A 22,915-nucleotide genomic window follows, 5' to 3' on the forward strand; every position below is an offset into this window, starting at 1 on the left:
TAAGATATTATCCTAAATATTGGGAATATTTGTTTAGTTTTGTTAGTGTAAATATTGTGATTAATTATTTGCTAGGTTTAAAAAAAATAAATATTGTGATTAATTATTATGAATATTTGGTATTGTAAATATTTAGTTTTAATCACAATATTTAGTATTGTAAATATTGTGATTAATTATTGGGAATATTTAGTATCGTAAGGTTTTTATCATGGGTATGAAATGGATTATGAGTTTTATACCTAAGATAGTATTTGAAGTCTTTTTAGCATAAATTATTTCAAGATATATTTGTTTAAGATTTGTAATAGAGATGAAATGGATGATGAGTTGCTTGGTATAATATTTTTGTTCATCATAACTTATTTGAATGGGTTTTGAAAGTCATGCCCCTAGAATGATTTGGAATTTTAAAAGAATATGAAATAGGTAATGACTATTTTTGTATGTGATGTGGGGTGAGTACATGCAAATTTGGTTGAGGTGTTGGAACATAACGTCATAATTGTATCATAGGTTGTAACAAGTTGTTGGCATTTCATACGCAAAGTTTTGTGATTAATGTTGATTGAGAGTTATAAATTTTTCACTAACATAATTACTCTTGATAATTAATAGGTTGACAATGATCCATATAAATATATACCACAATGAACCCCTTATCAATGCCAACCCTATTGACGGATTCCCATTTTAAGGTTCGGGTATCGAGTGCTATTATATGATGGTACATCGTAAGCTAAAGACCCTGAATGATTTGAAGACAAAAATTATGGAAGAGTTGCATGTGAACCCTGCTTTTCAAAATATGTAGTAATATTTATTTTATTAATTAAGGTTGTAGCCTAAAATTACAACTTATTTTGTAGCTAAAATTTATCCTAATATTTTTTTTTTCACCTGATACTTCTCTAAGGCATGTCTTACCAATACTCGTATCCGACGCGGGTACGTGGTCAAAATTGGTGTGTTCATGCAACCAGGTACATCAGAGTAATTGCGGGCAAGTACTAAGGCAAGTGTGACCAATTGTGGAAGGTTTGTAGGTGTTACTAACAATTGAGGGACACTACAAACTAGCATGGATTGTGTGAATGGGGTGGTTTCGGCATGCAGCTAGATGCCCGTCTGTTAAAATTAGGCTATACAGCTTGATTTTTGCGGACTTGTTTTGACTTTTGATATGTTAAAGAGTAATATTATGTTTGGTAACAGTTTTTGTTTTCTATTTTCAAAACCCTTGTTTTTGAGAATATAAAGAAAAAATTATTTTCTTGTATTTTTGAAATCAAAAACATGTTTGGTTAGTTGAAATTAAAAAGATAGTTTTTTGAAGAAAAAAAAAAGAAAATACTAAAGTATGTTGTTATTAGGATTTGAACTCTAATGCTAACTCATTAAATGAGATAGATTCATTAAATTAAATACGTTTTTTTATTGACTTTTAAAAATTAGAAACTGAAAACAGCCTTTTGCATGTTTTCAGTTTCCTTCACAAATTGAGTTTTGAGAACAATTTTTGTTTTCTATCCATTTTGGGTTGCCAAACAAGTTTTTTAGTCTCAAAAATAGAAAACTGTTTTTGAAAATAGAAAATAAAAGGAAAATACAGTTACCAAACATGCCCTAAGTACCTCATTTTGAGACATAACTGTTTCAACTTGCTATGCTTATTGAAGGCCACAAGTGCATACTACACGGAAGTTGGAGAATGCTAGTGGTGTATAAATGGGGTTGTCAATATTGGGTAGTCTGAGACTATACTCTCTTCTCACAGAAAGGTAGGCCCCATGGAGAGAGAATAGTCCTGGACTATATAATAATTTTCCGTATAAATGTTGTCCATAGGAGAGTCACTTCAGAGGATAAGGCCCTAGCTACCCTTGCTTCAAAGTCTTTTATGGACTTCTTTTGGGGCTTGCAACTCTAATTCTAGCTTACTTTTCTGAAATTATTGCATAAACAAAAAAGTTATCTTTACATTTTTATGGACTAATTTATGCCTTTTGTGCGTAATGTTATGTTTAAAATTGATCACATATAAAAATTGAAATATTCTCTTCCATGTGTAAGGGTTGCTGTGTACTTTAATTCTTGTTTTTATTTTTTTGCTTGACAATATTTGTGTATTATGAGTCACATTAAAGAAATTTTCAATAAAATTTTTTGGCTCAAATCAAAATTTTTTTTTAATAGAAGGGTAATGACAAGAAGAACAGTGTCAGAAATAGAAAGAGTATAATAAATAAACTTTGGGTAATGATAAGAAGAGAAGTAGTGCTACCATCATAAACTATTTTCAAAAATTTTTGTTGTGGCAAATTTTTAATCTCACTGTATCAACAGTTGGTAAAAATGTTTGTAATTTAAGCATTTTCCTAAGAAAAGTGTAAAAAATTTCAACAACAAAAAAGCAAAAAAATTAATAACACAATCAAGAAAGTTAAAAAAATAATTGAAAGACATTTGCATTTTTATTTTGTCAAAACACTACTTGTATTCTTGAGTAGGCATGAATCTCTCAATCCATGACAGCAACAAAAAGCTTGTTGCTGAAACTCCAAAGGTAATTCCTCTACTTACAGAAGCATTGAGGTCAGGAACCATTGAGACAAGGACCAATGCCGCTACAAACCTTTTCACTTTGTCAGCTCTTGATTCAAACAAGGCACTTATTGGGAAATCTGGTGCACTCAAACCACTCATTGACCTATTAGAAGAGGGACATCCTTTAGCTATGAAAGATGTTGCTTCAGCAATCTTTAGCCTATGCATGATCCATGAGAACAGATCTAGAGCTGTGCGGGATGGTGCAGTGAGAGTGATTCTGAAAAAGATCATGGACCGTATGCATGTGGATGAGTTGTTGGCTATCCTTGCAATGCTCTCAAACCATCCAAAGGCCATTGAAGAATTGGGAGAAGTTGGAGCTGTTCCTTACTTGCTTAGCATTATTAGAGAGAGCAAGCAGTTGTGGACGGAACAAGGAGAATTGCATTGCGATCCTCCACTCTATCTGTTTGAATGATCGAACTAAGTGGAAGGAAATGAGAGAAGAAGAGAACACCTATGGAAACATCTCTGATCTTGCTAAGAATGGAACTTCAAGAGCCAAGAGAAAGGCCAGCAGCATTCTTGAGAGAGAGAGACTGAACAGGATTGTTAATATAATGCATACTTCATGATCAACTTGCTTGTGCACAGTGTTCGGTAATTCAAGAGTATATTGTTATTGTACTCTCTCCTCTCACGTAATTGTGGGTTCTAGTAATTAAATTTATAGCAGAATCCACTATTCAAGTGAGAGAAAAGAGTGTTACGTCATTATACTCTAGAAGTACCTAATAATTTTACGTTGTGCACCACAACATAATGCATTACTTTGTAAATTTTGCGTATATTTCCAGCTGTTTATGGTCCTTAACGCTGCTCCGCCCTTGTGTATATTCTCGTTCTGTCTGGAATTTCAATTGTAGGTTCATGATGTCTTTCTTTTTCTTTTCTTTTTTTCTTTTAAAGATTTTGGTAAGCTGTTCATGAGTTTGTTACTGTGATTCTGTGAATAAATACAAATGAAGCTTTACTTATAAGATTCTGCCTTTTGCATTGTTTTGCTGTGATTGCAAAATGGTTGATTTGGTACTGTTAATTCTCATTCTGTCTGGAATTTCAATTGCAGGTTCATGATGTCTTTCTCTTTCTTTTCTTTTTTTCTTTTAAAGATTTTGGTAAGTGGTTCATGAGTTTGTTACTATGATTCTGTGAATAAATACAAATGAAGCTCTATTTATAAGATTCTGCCTTTTGGATTGTTTTGCTGTGATTGCAAAATGTTTCATTTGGTATTGTTAATTGGGTCCACTTAACCTTAATAGCTGCTTCTAGGGAATTTTTTAAGAATAATGCTAGAAATACAAACTATTTTACAAATTGCTAATGTGGTGAGTGATTATTGGTATATGAAAAAGTGATATTAATGGTGGATTTAGATGAAAACCAATAAGATGTTGGTCACATTAACTTTTTGTAAAAATATTGTAAAATTGTTTGTAGCTATAGCATTACTCATTTTTTAATAGACTATTTTAAGAAAGTTTTAATATCACTTTTATGGAAAATATAAAAATTGTCAAAAAAATTAATTACTCTTTTTTCTTTTCTTTTTTTCACATAAAAAGATTTTAAAAATATTTCCTAAACTTTTTCTCATAAAATGTTATTGAAGTTTTATTTTTTTTTATTTTTTTATTTTTTTTCTCATAAAAACTTTTTTTTAAGAAGGTAATGTGATATATATTTTTTAATCTTAGATTACGGTAATGTTAGAAGAAAATTAAATGAACCAAACATCTTAATGTCACATCAAGGTAATATGCATCACATCTCTAAATATAAGGATATGGATGGAGAAGTTATAGTAGTGGTTTTATAGTAGAAGTTTTTGTTTTTGTTTTGTTTGTTTGTTTTTGTTTTTGTTTTTTTGTTTTTTTTTTCCAAAATATGGAAGAGATTTAAAAGGAAAAAAGAAGAAGAGGAAAACGTGAATTTGAACTTAAACGTGAATTTGGATGCTGTTCCTACATTTAGTTTTCTTTTGTTCAATAAAAAATTTAGAAGAAACAGCATTGACGAATTAAAATAAAAGTTCATTATTATTCATATTGGGTTTTTGTTAAACCACATTTAATAATTCTTTATAGTATTATTATTTTTTCTTCTCAACAAACAATCATGAAGTTTTTATACAATTTTTTTTCTAGATACTTCTAATCATTAATTCCCAATTGTATTAGCCCTTTGTTAAGGTTAAAGCACCATTTAATACTTTATTAAAAAAAAAAAAAATCTCAAAATACAATTGTGGTTTTATACAATTAACGTGTATCTCTTGCCATAAAATTTTCAATTTAAGCTCTTATTTACTTATGTTATGGATGTGTAGTAAATGGCTAAATTTTAGGATTCAAAAAATTACATTTTAGGATTAGACAAAAAATGTGTAGTAAATGGTTTTATACTTTAAAACTACATTTTAAAGTATAAACATTTCTATCAAAGTAACAACCTAAAAATTTTCATAATTATTCCATCAAAAGACCCATCAATCCCAATTGAAAGCATATATTGCTTATGTAAAGCTTACCCATCTAAAAAGGGCCAATACTATAAAAGAGAAAAAAGCACAACTACAATATACGGATCACATGAATGAATATAAATCTTTTGTATAATATTTTGTGTTCCACTTATAATCTACCAATCATAAAGTTTTTATTTATTATTTATTATTTATTATTTATTTTTTATTATTATTTTTTTTTCATTTTAAACTTGACATATCTATCTTCTAGAGCAACACACTCTCTACCTAAATTAAAACATTAGCATTCCATGCCTCAAAATCTTTATAGCCGAACTTGCATTAAATTCCACCTCCATCTACATTGAATCTCCCTCATCCATAATACTGGAGAAAAAGAACCACAATAGGATTACCAAATCAGAAAATATATAATAAAACATTACTTATGTGGAAAAATAAATCAGATATAGGATTAGGCTAGTGAATTTATTGAAATAAATAAATTCATTAAAACTTACACACCTAGTAAATTCTTTTATGGACGCCCATCATAGGTAAGTTAATTCCTACAAATCATATATAGCCTTAGGTGAAGGATCCTTACACCACAAATTAATATGACTATAGTAAATTAGTAATAACATAAAAGATAATATATACGAAAATGTTTAATGTCTTAGACTTCAGTTTCAAAATAGATTATTGTTAGGTCTATAGATGAAGATGGTTTCAACACCATGTATTTCATTTTGTTTCTGAAAAGGAAAAAGAAAAAGAAAAAACATTTTATAATACATACTTCCAAATCTAAAATTACATTCAATTGGCAGTGGTACTAACTACTAATAACAAAGCACAACTCTCTGTGTTTGATTTAATGCTCACCCATAAAAATAAAATATAAATAGATAACGATAAGTTTATTAAATTAAGGGTATTTCATGGATTTCAGTTAGTTTAATTGGTAAAGTGTTTGATGGTTGTATAAGAGATTTGGGGTTCAATTCCTGCCTACACTAAAAATTGATTGGTGTCTTAGTTTGATGATAAAGAGCTCTCATCAGAAGCGGATGATAAAGAGCTATCATCAGAAGCGGACGCCACTAGTTGAAACCCTTTCTCAAAAAAAAAAAAAAATTAACGTAATTTCATTTTTTTTATTTTTACTGAACGTGAGGTTTTTTCTAAAAATAAAATATTAGGAATTTTACTATTTAGTTGTTTATTTATTTATTTTTTTAACTCAACGTGAGGATATTTTAGTCATTTAAATTTGAGGAATCCAAATGGTTTAGACAACCGACTCACAGAGTCCCAGTGAATGTATAAAAGCTGGGTTTTGTTTACGAAAACGAAGACAGAAGCAGAAGCAGAAGCGGAGGCGGAGGAGGAAACTGTGGGTTGTTTACTACGAAGACGAAGCAGTAGAGAGTAGGCGGCGAGGGTTTCTGCAAGCCATCCACGGCAATTTTCACAATCTCAGCGGCAGCCCCCCCGAGATACGAATAACAAAATGGTAAAGTCGACTGCTTTTTTTTTGTTTTTTTTTTGTTTTGTTTGGTTTGGTAAACTGACTGTTTGATTCTATCAATGTTTCACCTCTTTTGGATTTCTATCATTCTCAGGCGGTTTCGGAGACAAACCCGGAAATTATTAAAGAAAAAGACTTGGAGAGGAAGAAGAAAAAGGCAGACAAGGTTTTTATTTTTATAGAGTAGTTTTTAATTGTGGTTTTTATTAACCCGTGCATATATAAAACATGTGAGAAACATTACATCTATGAAACACTTTGACATGTAATATTGTTTTAGCTAATACAAAGTTGGCTAATGACAATTATTATAGATTGAAAGTAAATCATGAAATTGAAAGATTACATTTTGATTGATGCATATCTTTAACCTCTGTGATAGAATGTATGATGAAATTGAAAGATTACATTTTGATTGATGCATATCTTTAACCTCTATGATAGAAAGTATGATGAAATCGAAAGATTACATTTTGATTGATGCATATCTTTAATCTCTGTGATACAAAGAATGATGAAATCGAAAGATTACATTTTGATTGATGCATATCTTTAACCTCTGTGATACAAAGTATGATGAAATCGAAAGATTACATTTTGATTGATGCATATCTTTAACCTCTGTGATACAAAGTATGATGAAATCGAAAGATTACATTTTGATTGATGCATATCTTTAACCTCTGTGATACAAAGAATGATGAAATCGAAAGATTACATTTTGATTGATGCATATCTTTAACCTCTATGATACAAAGAATGATGAAATCGAAAGATTACATTTTGATTGATGCATATCTTTAACCTCTGTGATACAAAGAATGATGAAATCGAAAGATTACATTTTGATTGATGCATATCTTTAACCTTTGTGATAGAAAGTATGATGAAATCGAAAGATTACACGTCCAATTTAGGTTACATCCATATATAGTTTGTTTTCTCTGACTTTTGAGTTGCTGATTATGATGCATTTGACCTTTATCATACGGCACATTGAGATGTTATACGGGCTTACAACATAATTGGTTATAATGGACTATTACACATAATTTGCTTATAAACCCTAATATATTTAACCCTAGTATGCTATTTATTGTGTTTTCTTACTTCCATTTATTTATTTTTATTATAAACTATTGGTCAAATTGAATACATAATTATCTGGCAGGCAAGGGAGAAAGAATTGAAAAGGCAAAAGGCTTTAGAGAAAGCTGCTAAACTGCAGGTAACAAGGAAATATTTTTTGTAGTATTTGCATGCCTTGCTTTAAGAATTATTGATGCGCATGAGGATTTGGATTCTTCATAATGATTATTGATTAGTGTGTTCCACTTTGTTTTAGGCGCAACAAGCATCAAATAATCAAAAAAAGAGTGAAAAGAAAATGGTAAAGCGTGGGGGGAAGGAAGAGAATCCTGAGGAGTTTCTTGACCCTCCAACGCCTTTCGGCGAGAAGAAAAGAATTTCTAGTCAAATGGCAAAGCAGTATAGTCCTACTGCAGTTGAGAAATCGTATGTGTTGTTTTTCTTTTTTATCTTTTCCTTGTATGAAATTGACAATAATTGAAACTTTTGTCATGTTATTGTTTAATGTATAGTATTTTATATATCAAAATAATTGAAACTTTTGTACTCTTTTCATATATGCTTTCTGATCTAGGTGGTATGCATGGTGGGAGAAATCTGGGTTCTTTGTTGCAGATGCGAAGAGCTCCAAACCCCCATTTGTTATTGTGAGTTTCTTTTTGGACTTCTTTAAAATTGTTTCTTGAATTATAAACACATTTTTTCTTTGTTAGTGTTTTCTGTTTTCCTCTCTCAAAGGAAACTCTGAACAGAAACAAATAGTGACTTTGGTGTGAATTAGATTTCAATACAGTTTTCATGTGCATCTTGGGAAGTTTTAACATTTCTAGAACATTGAAGAGTTTGATTGAACTTTGCTGAGAAGTGAGTCAAACAACAGGGATTTGGTTGGTGGAGATGAGAATAGTATCTAACATGGACGAGACTAAGGAATAGTTCCTACAATTTGCTTTCTGCCTGTCCAACAAGAAGTTTTGTTGGCAGACAACCACCTCTTGTAAATTTAACTCAATTCATTGTCAATTAGTTAATTAGGATTTTGAGTTATGACCTAGGAAGCATGGACACAGGAACCCCACAACCACATGAGCAATTTTTTTTTCTTTTTTAAAAAGACATGGCGAGTACAATATTGGCAGGACATGGGTGCGACTCTAATAGGACACGGGTACGGCACCCCAAATGAAGCGTCCATACCTCCTAGACTTATGACTGGTTAAGTTTGCCCATACATTCTGGCTATTTGTGATTTTAGTCTTAACTGCCTGTTTAACTCCTATGCATTGATTATGCATGAATGGTTGATGTTTGCAAGGTAAAAACTCTAATCTTGAGAATTTAGCCGTTTGATGAATGCATTATAATCTCGAGAATTCTCATAAGTAATACTGTACAAATGTAAAAGAAATGTATGAAGCATGCTGTGCAACATGTAAAGGTGAATTGATTAAGTTAAATGCAAGTTCAAATAGAAGCAAGTTTAACTAAAAGGAGTAAGATACACATATGTATATTTTAATTACATTATCTAGTTGTGCACTCATAATTTTTGTTCTTAAATTGGTTTCTTTATTTTGCAGGTTTTGCCACCTCCAAATGTGACCGGTGCCCTCCATATAGGCCATGCCCTTACTGTTGCTATAGAGGTCCCGTGGTTGCCTAAAATCTTATGTTTATGCTATACATCTTCCATCTTGCTGTTTTTTAATATGAATTGGTATATACTACATGCAGGATACGATTGTTCGCTGGCGGAGAATGTCAGGATACAATACCTTGTGGGTTCCTGGTATGGACCATGCTGGGATTGCAACACAGGTTCTTCTTCATTTTTCCTCTTAAACAAGTTGTTAGTAAATTATACTTTTTAAAATTTCGGTTTACTGTTGACTGTGAGCGCTTTTTGCTATCCTTTATTGCTCAATGACATGTAGCTTTGAGAATGTTAGTTGCATATTTTGGGTTGGGGAGAGTGAGCTCACATATCACTCAGGGGCATAATGCTGTGATACTGGATTTGTAAGGGAAAACCCAAACCGATCCGATATAGGAATGATGTATGGATGGAATATTATAGGAATTATGGATTGAACCAAACACTTAATAATTAAAGGGGATATTTGCTCACCACTCTATGGGATACTTAAACGCCACCCAAAGAGATACAAAATCCTAACTCGCTACCCAAGGAGTCCACCAATGGGATAAGAGTTGAAAAGAAAAAATCCATTTTCTAAAGCACAAAAGCTATATATAATCTGAAAGTACACTTCTTTTCAAAAAGCTTATATAAAGCTTAGAATAGCTTTCTAAGCATGGGAGAATGAAATTAGCAAATAGAACATTAAATTTGCTAGACCAAAGTTAGACTTAACTCTAAGGAACTAGAAACACAATAAAAGACTTGTCTGCCTAGTTGAATTAAAGCATAAAGTCTGATAATTCCCTAGGAATTACTAATTAAAGACTGTTTGACTTCTTTGGAAACAATAACTTATTAATGAGATGTTCTACCAACACTTACCCTTGTATATATGATCATCTTTTAATTGATTGATGTCACCCCTCAGCATTTAGCCTGAAGAGACATCATGATTGCTAATTTTCCTTTTTTTTCCCCAAAGCATTGTAGCAACTGTTAACTGAAAGCTGTTTGGGGCCTTTGCATTCTGCACCCAATGTTTTGCATAAATCATTCTGATGTGGCTTTGCACTGAATTTTGGTCTAGGGAGGAGGACCTTTGAAAGGGTCCAATCCTATGATGATATGGCACTATCAGGCATGAACTCGTTATATGTTACATGCCTTTCAATAAGCATTTGGCTAATAGCCCATTTTTCATTCAAGCTTGCTTTACTTGCATCAAATCCATACTTATGCTTGCATGTGGTGAATGAATTTTGAATATTCTTTAGAATACAACTATTTGTCAGTCAATTGTTTAATATGGGGCATTTTATTCTTTTTTACTTAAATCTTTTTAGGTGGTTGTGGAAAAGAAGATAATGCGTGAAAGAAAATTAACCAGGCATGATCTTGGTCGAGAGAAATTTGTATCTGAAGTGAGTTCAAACGCTAGCTAATATCAATGTCCTTGCCAAGGGAAAAAAATATACTTTGTTCATAATTTTGATGTCCTCATTGTTGCTTTGTCTATTTACACACACATACACATATTCTGATGTTTCCATTATATTGTGCTGAAAGGTTTGGGATTGGAAAAACAAGTATGGTGGCACTATTTTACAACAGTTACGTGGCTTGGGTGCCTCTTTAGATTGGTCTCGTGAGGTAAGGGTTTAATTTGATATAACTCATTTTTACTTTGCCCGTGGATACTTATATATCTTTTGATATAATATTAATAAAAGTATATGTTGGCCCATATCAATTAATTTGTAAAATGGATTCTCATACAAATTAATCATGTGCCGGCTATCAGATCTGAACTGGTGACACAAGGACATTGAGTCCTTTGCTCTACTAGTTGTGGATAGAGCATACCATTCTTAATTAGTTTTTTTTTTCATGTCAGGTTCAGTCATGAATCTCTTATTTTTTTCTTCTTCCCCCACTCTCTGAGTGATTTTTGCTTATTTTTCTTGTATTAGTGCTTCACAATGGATGAGAAAAGCTCAAGAGCTGTGACAGAGGCTTTTGTTAGACTTCGCGAGAGAAAGTTTATTTATAGGTATGCTTTGAAACCAAGAAAAGTCGTGCATTCTTTATCATGGTGGTTGTTCCTTTAAACTAATTTTTTTTTCAATCACTTGCTTCAAGTTCTCTCTTCAAAGTTTTGACCTAAATTTGGATATAGTCAGCCCATGTGAAATTAGATGCCTGTTGAGATGATTCCCCCCACCCCAAATCCTTTTAACTAACCAAAAAAGGGAAAACAAAAGAAAAGTGGCCTTTTTTACTGTATGTTGTGTGTTTAAATATGCTTGATTTTTGTACTTTCATTGTTATATAGTTTTTTTTTTTTTTTAAAAAAAATTTAAATTCTTTGTTGCCTCTTAGCCTGTGTGCCTAATTTTCTCTGTATTTTATTTCATCAATTTTCAATGAAGTTTATTACTTATAAAAAAAATCTTTATAATAAATTGTGGAAAATGTCATCTTATCTATAATTAAGATAAATTTGAACCTCTTTAAATATTGTCTTGGTCAAGACTGATAATTTTTACAAATTTATATTCATATTAATTAGCTAAGTAAATTTATAATTACGTCATTATGGTTTGACCCAATTGAATCTTGGTCTGATCTCTAGTTGAACCCCAGGCTAACCTCAAATCCTTGAATTTCTCATTTTCCAATTCTTTTTTCGGTCTGGTATTTAAAAAGCATTGGCTTGTAATGCTATTTGTCTACAGTTTGAAGTTTCTATCTTATATCCTTTTTTTTTTTTTTTTGCAGAGATGAACGTCTAGTGAATTGGGATTGTGTGTTACGGACTGCCATATCTGATATTGAGGTAAGACTCTAACAGGCAGTCTTTATAATGAGCTTTTTAAGATTTGTTTATTAAAAAAAGGTCTTTCATGGTTTCTGAATTTATTGAAGTTGCTTGATCTTGTAGGTGGAACATATTGAAATCAAAGGAAGGACTTTACTAAACGTTCCAGGATATGAGAAACCTGTGGAATTTGGTGTTTTGACTTCATTTGCTTACCCTTTGGAAGGAGAGCTTGGTGAGATTGTTGTGGCTACTACTAGGGTGGAAACTATGCTTGGAGATACTGCGATAGCTATACATCCTGATGATCCAAGGTACAATCATCTTCATGGAAAATATGCCATTCATCCCTTCAATGGAAGAAAGCTTCCTATAGTTTGTGATGCGACTCTTGTTGATCCGAAGTTTGGGTCAGGTGCTGTTAAGGTAAAGTTATTTTCAATGATATCAACACTTGCATCAAAATTTCACTTTTGAGTTTTATGTTTCCAGGCTGTAAGAACTCATAATCCATAAATATTCCTGCAGATTACCCCGGCTCATGACCGGAATGATTTTGAGGTTCGTAGGCGTCATAAACTTAAGTCAATCAACATTTTTACTGATGACGGGAAAGTAAACAGCAAGGGTGGCTCAGAGTTCGCAGGGATGCCACGATTTAAAGCTCGAGAGGCAATTATTGAAGCATTACAAAAGAAGGTACATTACTGTTCATATAAGTTTTTTTTTTTTTTTTCTTTTTCCATTTTTCGGTTTAGTAATAATGCTTCATTAAAAGAAAACAAAAACTTACAAAGGACCAAAGCACACAGGCAGTGTGCTACAGAACCAACACAACATAAAAAAAATAAGGTGCATGGGAAGTACAACTATCAAGCAACTTATATAAAGAATTAAAAGTAGAACATCTGCAGCCTTTGGCTATGCTAGCATAGTCTGGAGGAAGGATAACTTCAGATGATGAATCAATTTCTCATGTCTTTCAATGGTATGAGCATCTCTCCCACCAAATACCCCACATGCAGCAATGAGGAATCATACTCCAAATCAACACAGCAGTATGCCCATTAAACTTGCTTGACTACCTTGCTAGAAGATCCATAACACTACTTGGCAATGACCCATTGAACCCCAAATAATGAGAACACCAAATTCCGTAATTCTTTAGCTATAGAGCAATGTATCAATAAATGATCAATAGTCTCCCCATCCTTCTTACAAACCAATTAACCACAATTATTCAATGCCTCCGCAAAATATCAATGGTTAGAATTTGCCCTAATGCTGCAGTCCAAAGGAAGAAACTAACCTTAGATGGCACTTTCAACTTCCACAGTCTTCCATGGAAAATTGCTTGGGGTGGTGGAATGTAATACCATGTAATAGGGTCTTTAACATCAAAAACCCCCTTGGAAGAGAGTTTCCAGCATAGCTGGTCCAGTGCTGGTCCACCCCATTCCTTCTCGCCAATCCAGAATAGATCATATCCAAAAATGATGCAACCGACTCCAATTCCCAGTCTTGAACCGGTCGTGCAAAACTGATATTCCAATGGAAGCTATCCCTGAAGGAGATAAAAGCTCAGCCACTGAAGCCTCTCTATTGCAAGTAATACCATAAATCCTTAGGAGGTTATCTTGCAAAGGAATCCCTCCACCCATGGATCATGTCAGAATTTGATGGAGGAGCCCTCCTCCACCTTAAAAATGACAAAGTTGTGGACTTTATCCCAGCCCTTCAACCCTTCCTGATACTCTTCCAAAGACAACTCTATTAGGTCCCTGTACCCTATTAGAACACCAACCCCCCACCCCCTACCCATATAATACCATATTTAGCGTCCACCACCCTTCTCCATAAAGCCTCCCTTTCCACTGTGAACAACGATAACCATTTTCCTAGTAAAGCCTAATTAAATATGACCAAATTTCAAATGCCTAGCACCCCTTTTTAAGGAGGTTCATGGACCTTCCCCCAACCTACAGGTTTTACTTAAACTCCTCATCCATTCCTCCCCATAGAAAATCCTGCTTAAGTTTTTTAATACGCTGAGCAATGCACATCGAGATAGGAAACAATGATGAGAAATAAGTAGGTAAACGGGATGGAATGCTCTTAATCAATGTAATTTGACCCCCTTTGGAAGGACATTCTCTTCTAACCAGCCAAACACCTCTCTACTTTCTCTATCACACCACTCCATTCAGCTTTTGATTTAAAAGAAGAGCCTAAGGGAAGACCCAAATATGCCACAGATAATTGAGCTGCTTGACAACTCATAAATAGCAGCCAAAAAATCCACATTCGGCATATCACCAACTGGAACGAGTTCAGATTTCAGGACAGGTTTCTACACTTATTTTGGTTCTGGAAAATATTTTATTTGGCTGTAAGAGAGGATGTTTATTAGGTGTTTATAAGGTATCTTCTGTTTTTGGGGTGGGCTTTTGGACGAATTTTGGCTCTGGTGAGTTTTATGGCTGCAACATGTTCTGCTAAGGGAATATCCTAGTTGTCCTGTGGTAGGAGGGAGGGGTTTTCTTCTGTCTTTTTGGATAAACATAGAGAGGAATTATTGGCTCTGCTGGAGTTATGATAAGGGAGCATCCCTGGTGTCTTGTGGAAGGACCATAGGAGTGGACCATCCTAGGAGTTATCTAGAAAGACTTTATTGCTCAATAAAATTTGTTCCACCATGGTAGTTTTTCTATGTCAGGATTGGACTTGTATAGTTACAGTCTGATGTGATTAATCTGGTGGGAACACAACAGATGTAGTTTTGAAGATTATGCAAAACCTGTAGATTATTTGAAGTCCTTGCTAATCTGGACTTTGTTTGATTGGTCTCGCATTGTACCTCCATTTTTTTATTTTCAATATTCCCTTAGAATTTCTATTTGATTTGTTTGTAATTGTTGCTTGTATTTCGTGTTCATCATCATTAACATGGAATACCTTTTTTATCAATGAAATTTTATTATTTATCCCAAAAAAAAAAAAATTCACTGTTCTTTTTGATAAGTAGGTTTTAAGCCATGTTCTTGGTGCCTGAAATTGTTTTTGTTAATGTTCTCTGTGTTATGTAAAATTTATCCTATAGTCATGTCTTTTGTGTCCAATTCAAAAATGCAAGTTTGTGTTATTTGTGTTCTTTTTTTGTTACTTGTATAAGGGCTGCACAAGTTACATTCTAGAAAAAAAGAAAAAGAAATGGAAGTTAAAGGCTGCACAAGTTTATTACTTAACAGCTGTCCTATGTTCATGTATTGCTTATGTGTGATGCTATTTATTACTCAATATTGTTTATTTATTTGCATTTAGGGTCTTTATAGAGGTGCTCAAGGTAATGAGATGCGTCTAGGCATATGTTCAAGAACCAATGATGTTGTGGAGCCACTTGCAAAGCCCCAATGGTATGTTAACTGCGATAAAATGGCAAAGGAAGGCCTTGATGCTGTCATGGATGAAAAAAAGAAGAAGATTGAGATCATCCCAAAGCAGTATGCCTCTGACTGGAAGAGGTAGTCTTTCATATCTTTTTGCCTTGCGTTATAAATTTCTGATGTTCACATCATAAAGATTAAAAATGTTATTTTTTAGCATATCTATTTTTGATATGTTATTCTATGCTTAAAAATGTGGGCATTTGGGTCTTAAACATCACAGATGGCTTGAAAACATTCGTGACTGGTGTGTCTCGAGGCAACTTTGGTGGGGCCACCGTATTCCCGCATGGTATGTCACTTTGGAAGATGATGAGCTGAAGGAAATTAATTCTTACAGTGACCGCTGGGTGGTTGCAAGAAATGAGGACGACGCTCAGGAGGAGGCTAGCCGATTATATAATGGGAAGAAGTTTCATTTAAGTCAAGATCCTGACGTGCTTGATACTTGGTTTTCTTCTGGTCTCTTTCCATTAGCTGTTTTGGGCTGGCCTGATGATACGGAAGATCTAAAGGCGTTTTATCCAACTTCAGTTTTGGAAACTGGCAATGATATTCTCTTTTTCTGGGTTGCTCGCATGGTAATGCTAGGAATGGAGTTGGGTGGTGATGTACCTTTTAGAAAGGTAACTTGACCCTGCCCTGATATATCCTCTGGAAAAAAAAATATATTCGGTATATATTTGGAATTTTTTTGATTATTTTCTATACAGTGTACATTTTCCTATGCAAATCTATTTTAATAACAGAGGTGATGTGATTTGATTGAAGCACCTTAAACTCTATGCAGGTTTATTTGCATCCCATGATTCGTGATGCACATGGGCGTAAGATGTCTAAGTCCTTGGGAAATGTCATTGATCCGCTTGAAGTAATAAATGGGATAACCTTGGAAGGTCTTCATAAGAGGCTAGAGGAGGGTAACTTAGATCCCAAGGAATTGATTGTTGCTAAAGAGGGACAGATGAAAGACTTTCCTAATGGTATTCCTGAATGTGGTGCGGATGCTCTCCGCTTCGCACTTATATCTTACACAGCTCAGGTTCGTTTCTTTATTCTGATTTCTATCACTCATTTGGCTGTTTCCTTTAATTGAATTACTGATGTGTGTAATCATTTTGTCTCAGTCTGATAAAATAAATCTGGATATTCAAAGAGTGGTGGGGTATCGTCAGTGGTGTAATAAATTGTGGAATGCTATACGATTTTCTATGAGCAAGCTTGGGGATGATTATGTTCCGCCCACAAATGTAAATCCAGATGACTTGCCATTTAGCTGTCAATGGATACTCTCATTATTAAACAGAGCCATATTCAAAACTATTGCAGCTTTGGAATCGTATAATTTCTCAGATGCAGCAAGTACTGTGTATTCATGGTGGCAATACCAACTGTGCGATGTTTTTATTGAAGCAATTAAGCCTTTCTTTGCTGGGAGTGATCCAAAGTTTGAGAGTGCCAGGAGTTTTGCTCGAGACACACTTTGGTTATGTCTTGACAATGGGCTGCGATTGCTTCATCCTTTTATGCCGTATGTTACGGAAGAATTATGGCAGCGCCTTCCTTCATTAAGGGACCAGACAGCGATGGAATCAATTATGATATGCAAGTACCCATCAATCGTAGAGGTAAATTTAGTTTTTTAATAAGTAATAAACTTTATTGATAGAAAAACAAGCACAAGACAAACCAAAGCACAACACACAGGACATGTACTAAGGGGGAAACAAGGGACAAACAAAACTAAGAAATTAAGAAGAATTAAAACTAGATTTATTGATCAAATCAGGCAAAGAACTAAAAGAGAGAACACTGGATGCTCAAAGTCTGGAAGAAAGAAGTCTTTAAGTCTTGAATCGATCTTTCTATTCCTTCAAAGATCCAAAAATTCCTCTCCCTCCAAACACTCCACATCAATCAGTGGGGGACCATGTTCCAAATAATCCCATTTCTATGTTTACTAAACTTGCTTGGCCAACTATGTTGGAAACCCAATAAGAAGGGATTTACAATGAGTGGTTACTACGGCTTCTTCATTGTAATGGCAATCAATCTTTCCCTTGGAAGTACATGTGGAAATCAAGATTCCTTCTAGAGTTGATTTCTTTGTTTTGGCAAATTGCTTCTAGAGTTGTTTTCTTTGTTTGGAAAATCTTGACAATTGACAATTTACGGAAAATGAATGTGTGGCGTTTAGATTGGTGTTGTGTGTAAGTGCAATGGGGAATTAGCAGATTATCTCCTACTTCATTGCCCTATAGTTGTAGATTTGTGATCTATTGTGTTGGGTTTATTGGGGTTTGTTGGGTGATGCCGATGTCTATTATTCAATTGTTAGCTTGTCAGCCAAGTTGTATTGGCGTCATCGATTGTGGATGGCTGCCTTGCATTGTTTGATGTGGTGTATATGGAGGGAGAGGAACAAGTGCAGTTTCTAGGACACAGAGGGATCTATGCCTGATTGGGTTGGATGTTTTGCATAGTCAGTCTATATGATCTATTAATGAATTAATAGATATAAGGACTGTTAATGAATTAGTAGATATATGGTTTGCTAGTGAATTAATAGATTTCATGTAAGTTGTGTGTTTGATTGTATGGTTGGTGAATTAATAGATTCATGTAATTTTCGTGTTTGATTGTATGGTTCCCAGTTGTATACACCCTGTATACTATACAGGGTGACTATTATTTTGATTACAATAAAAATTGCATTACTCATAAAAAAAAAAGGGTAGTTAAAAGTTATAAATTTGTTATTATTAGTTCTAAAAGCAAACTGCATTTTTGGATATTTTAAATGGAGTGGTAGAGACCAACATTGAATGGAGGGGAAGCATATTGCATAAGTTGTTTGAAAAGGATGATGGTAACTATTTGATTTAATAATTCGTATTATCACTCTTTTGATGATTTTCATGTTTATCTCAGTGCTGGGCAAATGAAAGGGTGGAGTATGAGATGGATCTTGTAGATTCCGCAGTGAAATCTCTCAGATCACTTGCAAATGAAAGACGAGAAAGGTACATGGAAATTATTATTATTTTGGTTTAAAAGAAACAAATTTTTTGTCGTCTTTCAATTTATTATTTTTGCATTGACTTTTGTTTGTTTGTTTGTTTTATTTTTAAAGTAGAGGGGGCATTATTCTTTTGCTTAACAATGTAAGAACTTGCACTTTCTTAATGCAAAATACTAATTAAAGAAAGAGTCTGACATATGGTATGCCAGGAGTATGCGAATGGCAAAGCCTAGAACTGAAAACTTCTAAATCCAAAAGATCATGGAGGATCACATTTAGGATGCCGAATTGAACTTAAAAAAAGATGATCTTGGAGACAACATTTTCATCATATGGATAGGGATCTTCACAACCTTAAAAACTATAACTATTGCAGTCCTAGCTGTTATAATTTATAGGTTCTCTTCCTTGCGTTGTTTGTCTTTACTTCTAAGGGTTCCCAATGTTCTATGATTCCTTCCTAGCGGAATTCCAAAAGAAATTTATTCTTTTAAAACCTTAAGGCACATTTGAGAATGTTATGGTTTCAATCCCCTTGAATTCTAGTTGTTGAGAGAATCTGGCAAATCAAATGAAATCAATCCTTTATTTTATGATACCTGATGTCTTTGCTCTGTTTCTTACTTTCTTTCATGTTTTAAATTATTTTTTTTAATTAAGTCATAAATAATTAAAGAGAATTATTAAAATTTATAAATTTTGTTTTCCAACTTTTTATTTATCAAATGGAACTCCGTAGAAATGAGGATCTTATGTGAATTGTGGGATCGGATGCAATGGTTGAATCAATATCTCATGAGGAAAATAATGAGAGGAGAAAAGAAGAATAAGATGTCTATTTTTCTCTTTTTTAATTGAGTGAGGATATTGCCAAGCCTCTAAGAGGCACTTCTACCTTGTTCTTAACCCTTGTATCTGTTTGGACCCTCTCAAGTCCTAACTCATATGAGATTAATTTCATACTAATGTAATTGCCAATTAGCGGTAACTCAAATGGTTTCTCCTCTCATATGAGGGGAGTGGAGGGTGAGTTCAAAACTCATCAACTGGGACTTACAATAAAAAAAGTTCTAACTAATCAAATTGAGTTCCCGTGAAATTCAAAATTTCATTTCCCGTCTTTATGATCAAATATAGCGCCTGTAATCATAGTTATTAAACCGTGACTGGTTTGGATGTTGACATGGTCTATGAGTGTTCAAAACACTCAGGCCTCGTTAGATACACAAGTTTAAACAGATGTTTTCAGTTTTTAAACAATATTACACGTATTTCCACACACACGTATTTCCAAAAAAAAATAAAAATTGTTATTTAAATACACGTACCAAACGGGTCCTCAATTTTAATAATCAACTCATTCTACTCCTTGAATACACAATATATATATGTAAAGAGTCTTACTATTACTAGACTACTAGTAGTAATAGTAAGACTCAATTAAACATAATAAATTAAATCAAAGCCCATATATAATGACCCATAATTAAATAAAGCTAATTAATAAAACCCATGACCTATAACTATGGCCCATACCCAACAATTGTAAAATTACTAAAATACCCTTTACTCAAGAGTAACCAAATAAAATATAAAAACTTAATTAACTACGATGGACTCTTATTCTTGGGCTTTGCCTTAACCTTAGGCTTCCAAAGAGAATATCCTTACTTTTACCATGTTATGATTCTGCGATCAAGTAGTGTGAATCGGCCATGCATTATTTTTATTTCTTTAAGTTTTCACTTATTTAAATTACCATATTATCACATATTAAATAGTAAATAAGTCAATGAGGTGGACCAATTAATGTAATTTTACACAATTCTCAAACCTAGTTGGGTTATTAAAACCCAGTCAGGTCACACTGTTTGCTTAAAACCCGCCAAGTTTAATAACACTGCCTGTAATTGTAAATCTATGCAAGTTTATGTTAAATTTATTTGAATTGGTCACCAATGAGCTTTAAGCTCAACTGGCATCTCTTAACCTTGCAAGTGCTAGGTGCATGTGTAATTCTGATTTAATTTATTTGAATTAATCTGATTGAATATGTTCAAATTACAAGATCTCCTAATTCTGGTTATGATTCTTCTGTCTTCAGGCGACCTGCTTTTGTGCTTTGCAGAAATCATGCATTTGCAGAGATTATTAGCAGCCATGAACTTGAAATTATCACTCTTGCCAATTTATCATCTTTGAGGGTATGTCACATATGTTGCTCTTAAAGTGGCTCTTGTATATTCATGTTTGAGGCATTACTTATCAAAAAAATACACGCTCACACCCTCTTTTTGGGCATGCTTTATACATTCTTATGGAGCCCTATGGACAGACAAGATGATGTTATTTGTCTTTCTTTGACTACTTTTGCAGTGTATGTTCATCTCAGTGAAGTCTTTGTAGCTATGTTGTTACATATGTGTGTCTTTTTACTTAAATGCTCCTGAGAAATTATTCCGCTACTGTGTGTCTATAGCTGACCCCAAGTTTTGGGACTAAGGCTTTGTTGTTGTTTTATTGTATGTCCATTCATATAGTTGGCAGTGAACAAACTTGTTATCATATGATTGAATAAGATACTAAAGTTGACCATTAGGGTGTGTTTGGTTGGGGTGATTAATGGGGGATGGAAAACTAATCTTTTTGATCCTCCCACTTTTTCATCCCCTACCATTTTTCATCCATCCATTTTTTCATCCTCCCAATCAAACAATGCCTTATGCTGTGTGACTATAATGATTCATGCTTTTGTATTGAGGCCAATGTTGTATATTGCTAGTTCTGTTCCTCTGATTAAAATACTTCTGTACTGTGAAATAAACATTATACAGGTAATCGATGAGAATGGTGCGACTCCAGCTGGATGTGCAGTATCTTTTGTAAATGAAGACCTTTCTGTTTATCTTGAGCTTCAAGGATGAGATTCAAAGGTAAGAAAAACGATAAGAAATGGTGTGAAGTTTGGGAATGAGGTTGGGAATGCATGAAACACTTCAAAACGTTAAACAAAAGATTTAGTATCAAAGAAAGCCAAAATTCTATGTTCCCAAGCCCCCCCCCCCGCGCCCCCACCCCCCCAAAAAAAAAAAAAAAAAAAAAACACGAGGCAAAACTTGTTGGCTTTTGTTTATTGTGTATGAGAATCATTAATTTCAGGTATGGCTATTGAGCCAACTTATTTATAAGCATCTGCTGAACTGAATTTGTATCACCTGTGATCGAAGTGTAATTAGGTATTTATTTGTCCAGTACACTGCATGGTATATGCATTTTAGTTCAATTTCTATTTATAATTCTAGCTCAATTCTTATGGCTAGATGTTATATCAAGGTTTCTGTTGTATCTCTTTAGACTTTGTGTTCAACCATGTGAAGTAGTCTCGTATTCATGAAATATTCTTTTACTTGTAAAAATAAAAAATATTTGTATTAAGGCTAAGCCCACTGTACCTTGTAAACCTTACAACTGATATAACCAAGCCTGAAAGGAGATTTTCCATTGGTTCTATAGCGTTGAGAGTAGTATTTATTGGTTAAGATTGTGCAATGAAGTTCTACAATCCTACAATAGAAGGGCTATATCCTGAAATGAAAGGCTAATGGTGACTTTGAGACCGTTGTATTGCCAGAAAAATCATATTTTTATTTAATTTTGAACTATTTCAGTATTTTTGTTCTTTTACACAGCACTGTATATTGCAGCCTGCTAATGATTAATTTTTATTTTTATTTTTCAGGCAACATCACAGGCTGTCCAAGGTCATGAGTGCTTTTGCCTACAAAGAAAAGGTTCCTTTACACATTTAACAGGAGAATGTTGAGTCTCCCTCATTTTGTCTCTTGAAGTAGGCCAGTATATTGAAGCTCAATCAACAAACATGATTAATTAACTTGGTTGGAACGAAATCGTCGTTCCTTTGAGGACACTAAGAAGATGTTGGAAGAGTTAAAAGGTTTCATGCCAGTGTAGTCTTTTTGAGTGGTCTCATTGTTGGGGTTTTACTGATTGTTTCTCTCTCTCTCTCTCCGAGTTTACGTTTTCTCTTAGATTAGTTTCCTAATTTCCCTTTTTTTTTTTCTTTTTTTTTTTTTTTTAAATCCTTTTCTTGTTGTTCATAACAACTTGTATTTTTCCTTAATTGATTTCATTAGTGATTTGTTTATTTTGTGTCTCAAATAGGAGAGACTTCTTTTATTTTCACTCAACAACTTAAAATCCGAATATTTATTAAGAATATTAGTAATCCACTAGCCATCCTATAAATTTGGTAGCTAACCCAAAAAA

At 33.5% G+C, this 22,915-nt stretch overlaps 2 protein-coding genes across 2 annotated transcripts; both read left to right on the forward strand.

The window, feature by feature from the left end:
• The first annotated feature begins 2,512 nt into the window (after nt 1-2,512).
• LOC112009162 (U-box domain-containing protein 9-like) lies at nt 2,513-3,185 on the forward strand. The gene is given in 2 exon segments (XM_065778167.1): nt 2,513-2,968; nt 2,970-3,185. Coding segments are annotated over 2 exon segments (672 nt in total).
• Nucleotides 3,186-6,409: 3,224 nt separating this feature from the next.
• On the forward strand, nt 6,410-22,807 carry LOC112009291 (valine--tRNA ligase, mitochondrial 1). The gene is made up of 21 exons (XM_024041626.2): nt 6,410-6,599; nt 6,709-6,780; nt 7,786-7,842; nt 7,960-8,129; nt 8,278-8,350; nt 9,284-9,349; nt 9,438-9,521; nt 10,689-10,766; nt 10,912-10,995; nt 11,316-11,395; nt 12,124-12,181; nt 12,287-12,589; nt 12,692-12,862; nt 15,485-15,684; nt 15,830-16,232; nt 16,397-16,648; nt 16,734-17,234; nt 18,538-18,629; nt 20,733-20,832; nt 21,463-21,561; nt 22,368-22,807. Exons 1-20 carry the CDS (start codon nt 6,597-6,599, stop codon nt 21,550-21,552), a joined length of 2,937 nt encoding a protein of 978 aa, XP_023897394.1. The 5' UTR covers nt 6,410-6,596; the 3' UTR covers nt 21,553-21,561; nt 22,368-22,807.
• Nucleotides 22,808-22,915: the final 108 nt, after the last annotated feature.

This window comes from Quercus suber, unplaced genomic scaffold (genome assembly GCF_002906115.3).
Source record: "Quercus suber isolate HL8 unplaced genomic scaffold, Cork oak 2.0 scaffold_175, whole genome shotgun sequence".
Lineage (NCBI taxonomy): Eukaryota > Viridiplantae > Streptophyta > Magnoliopsida > Fagales > Fagaceae > Quercus > Quercus suber.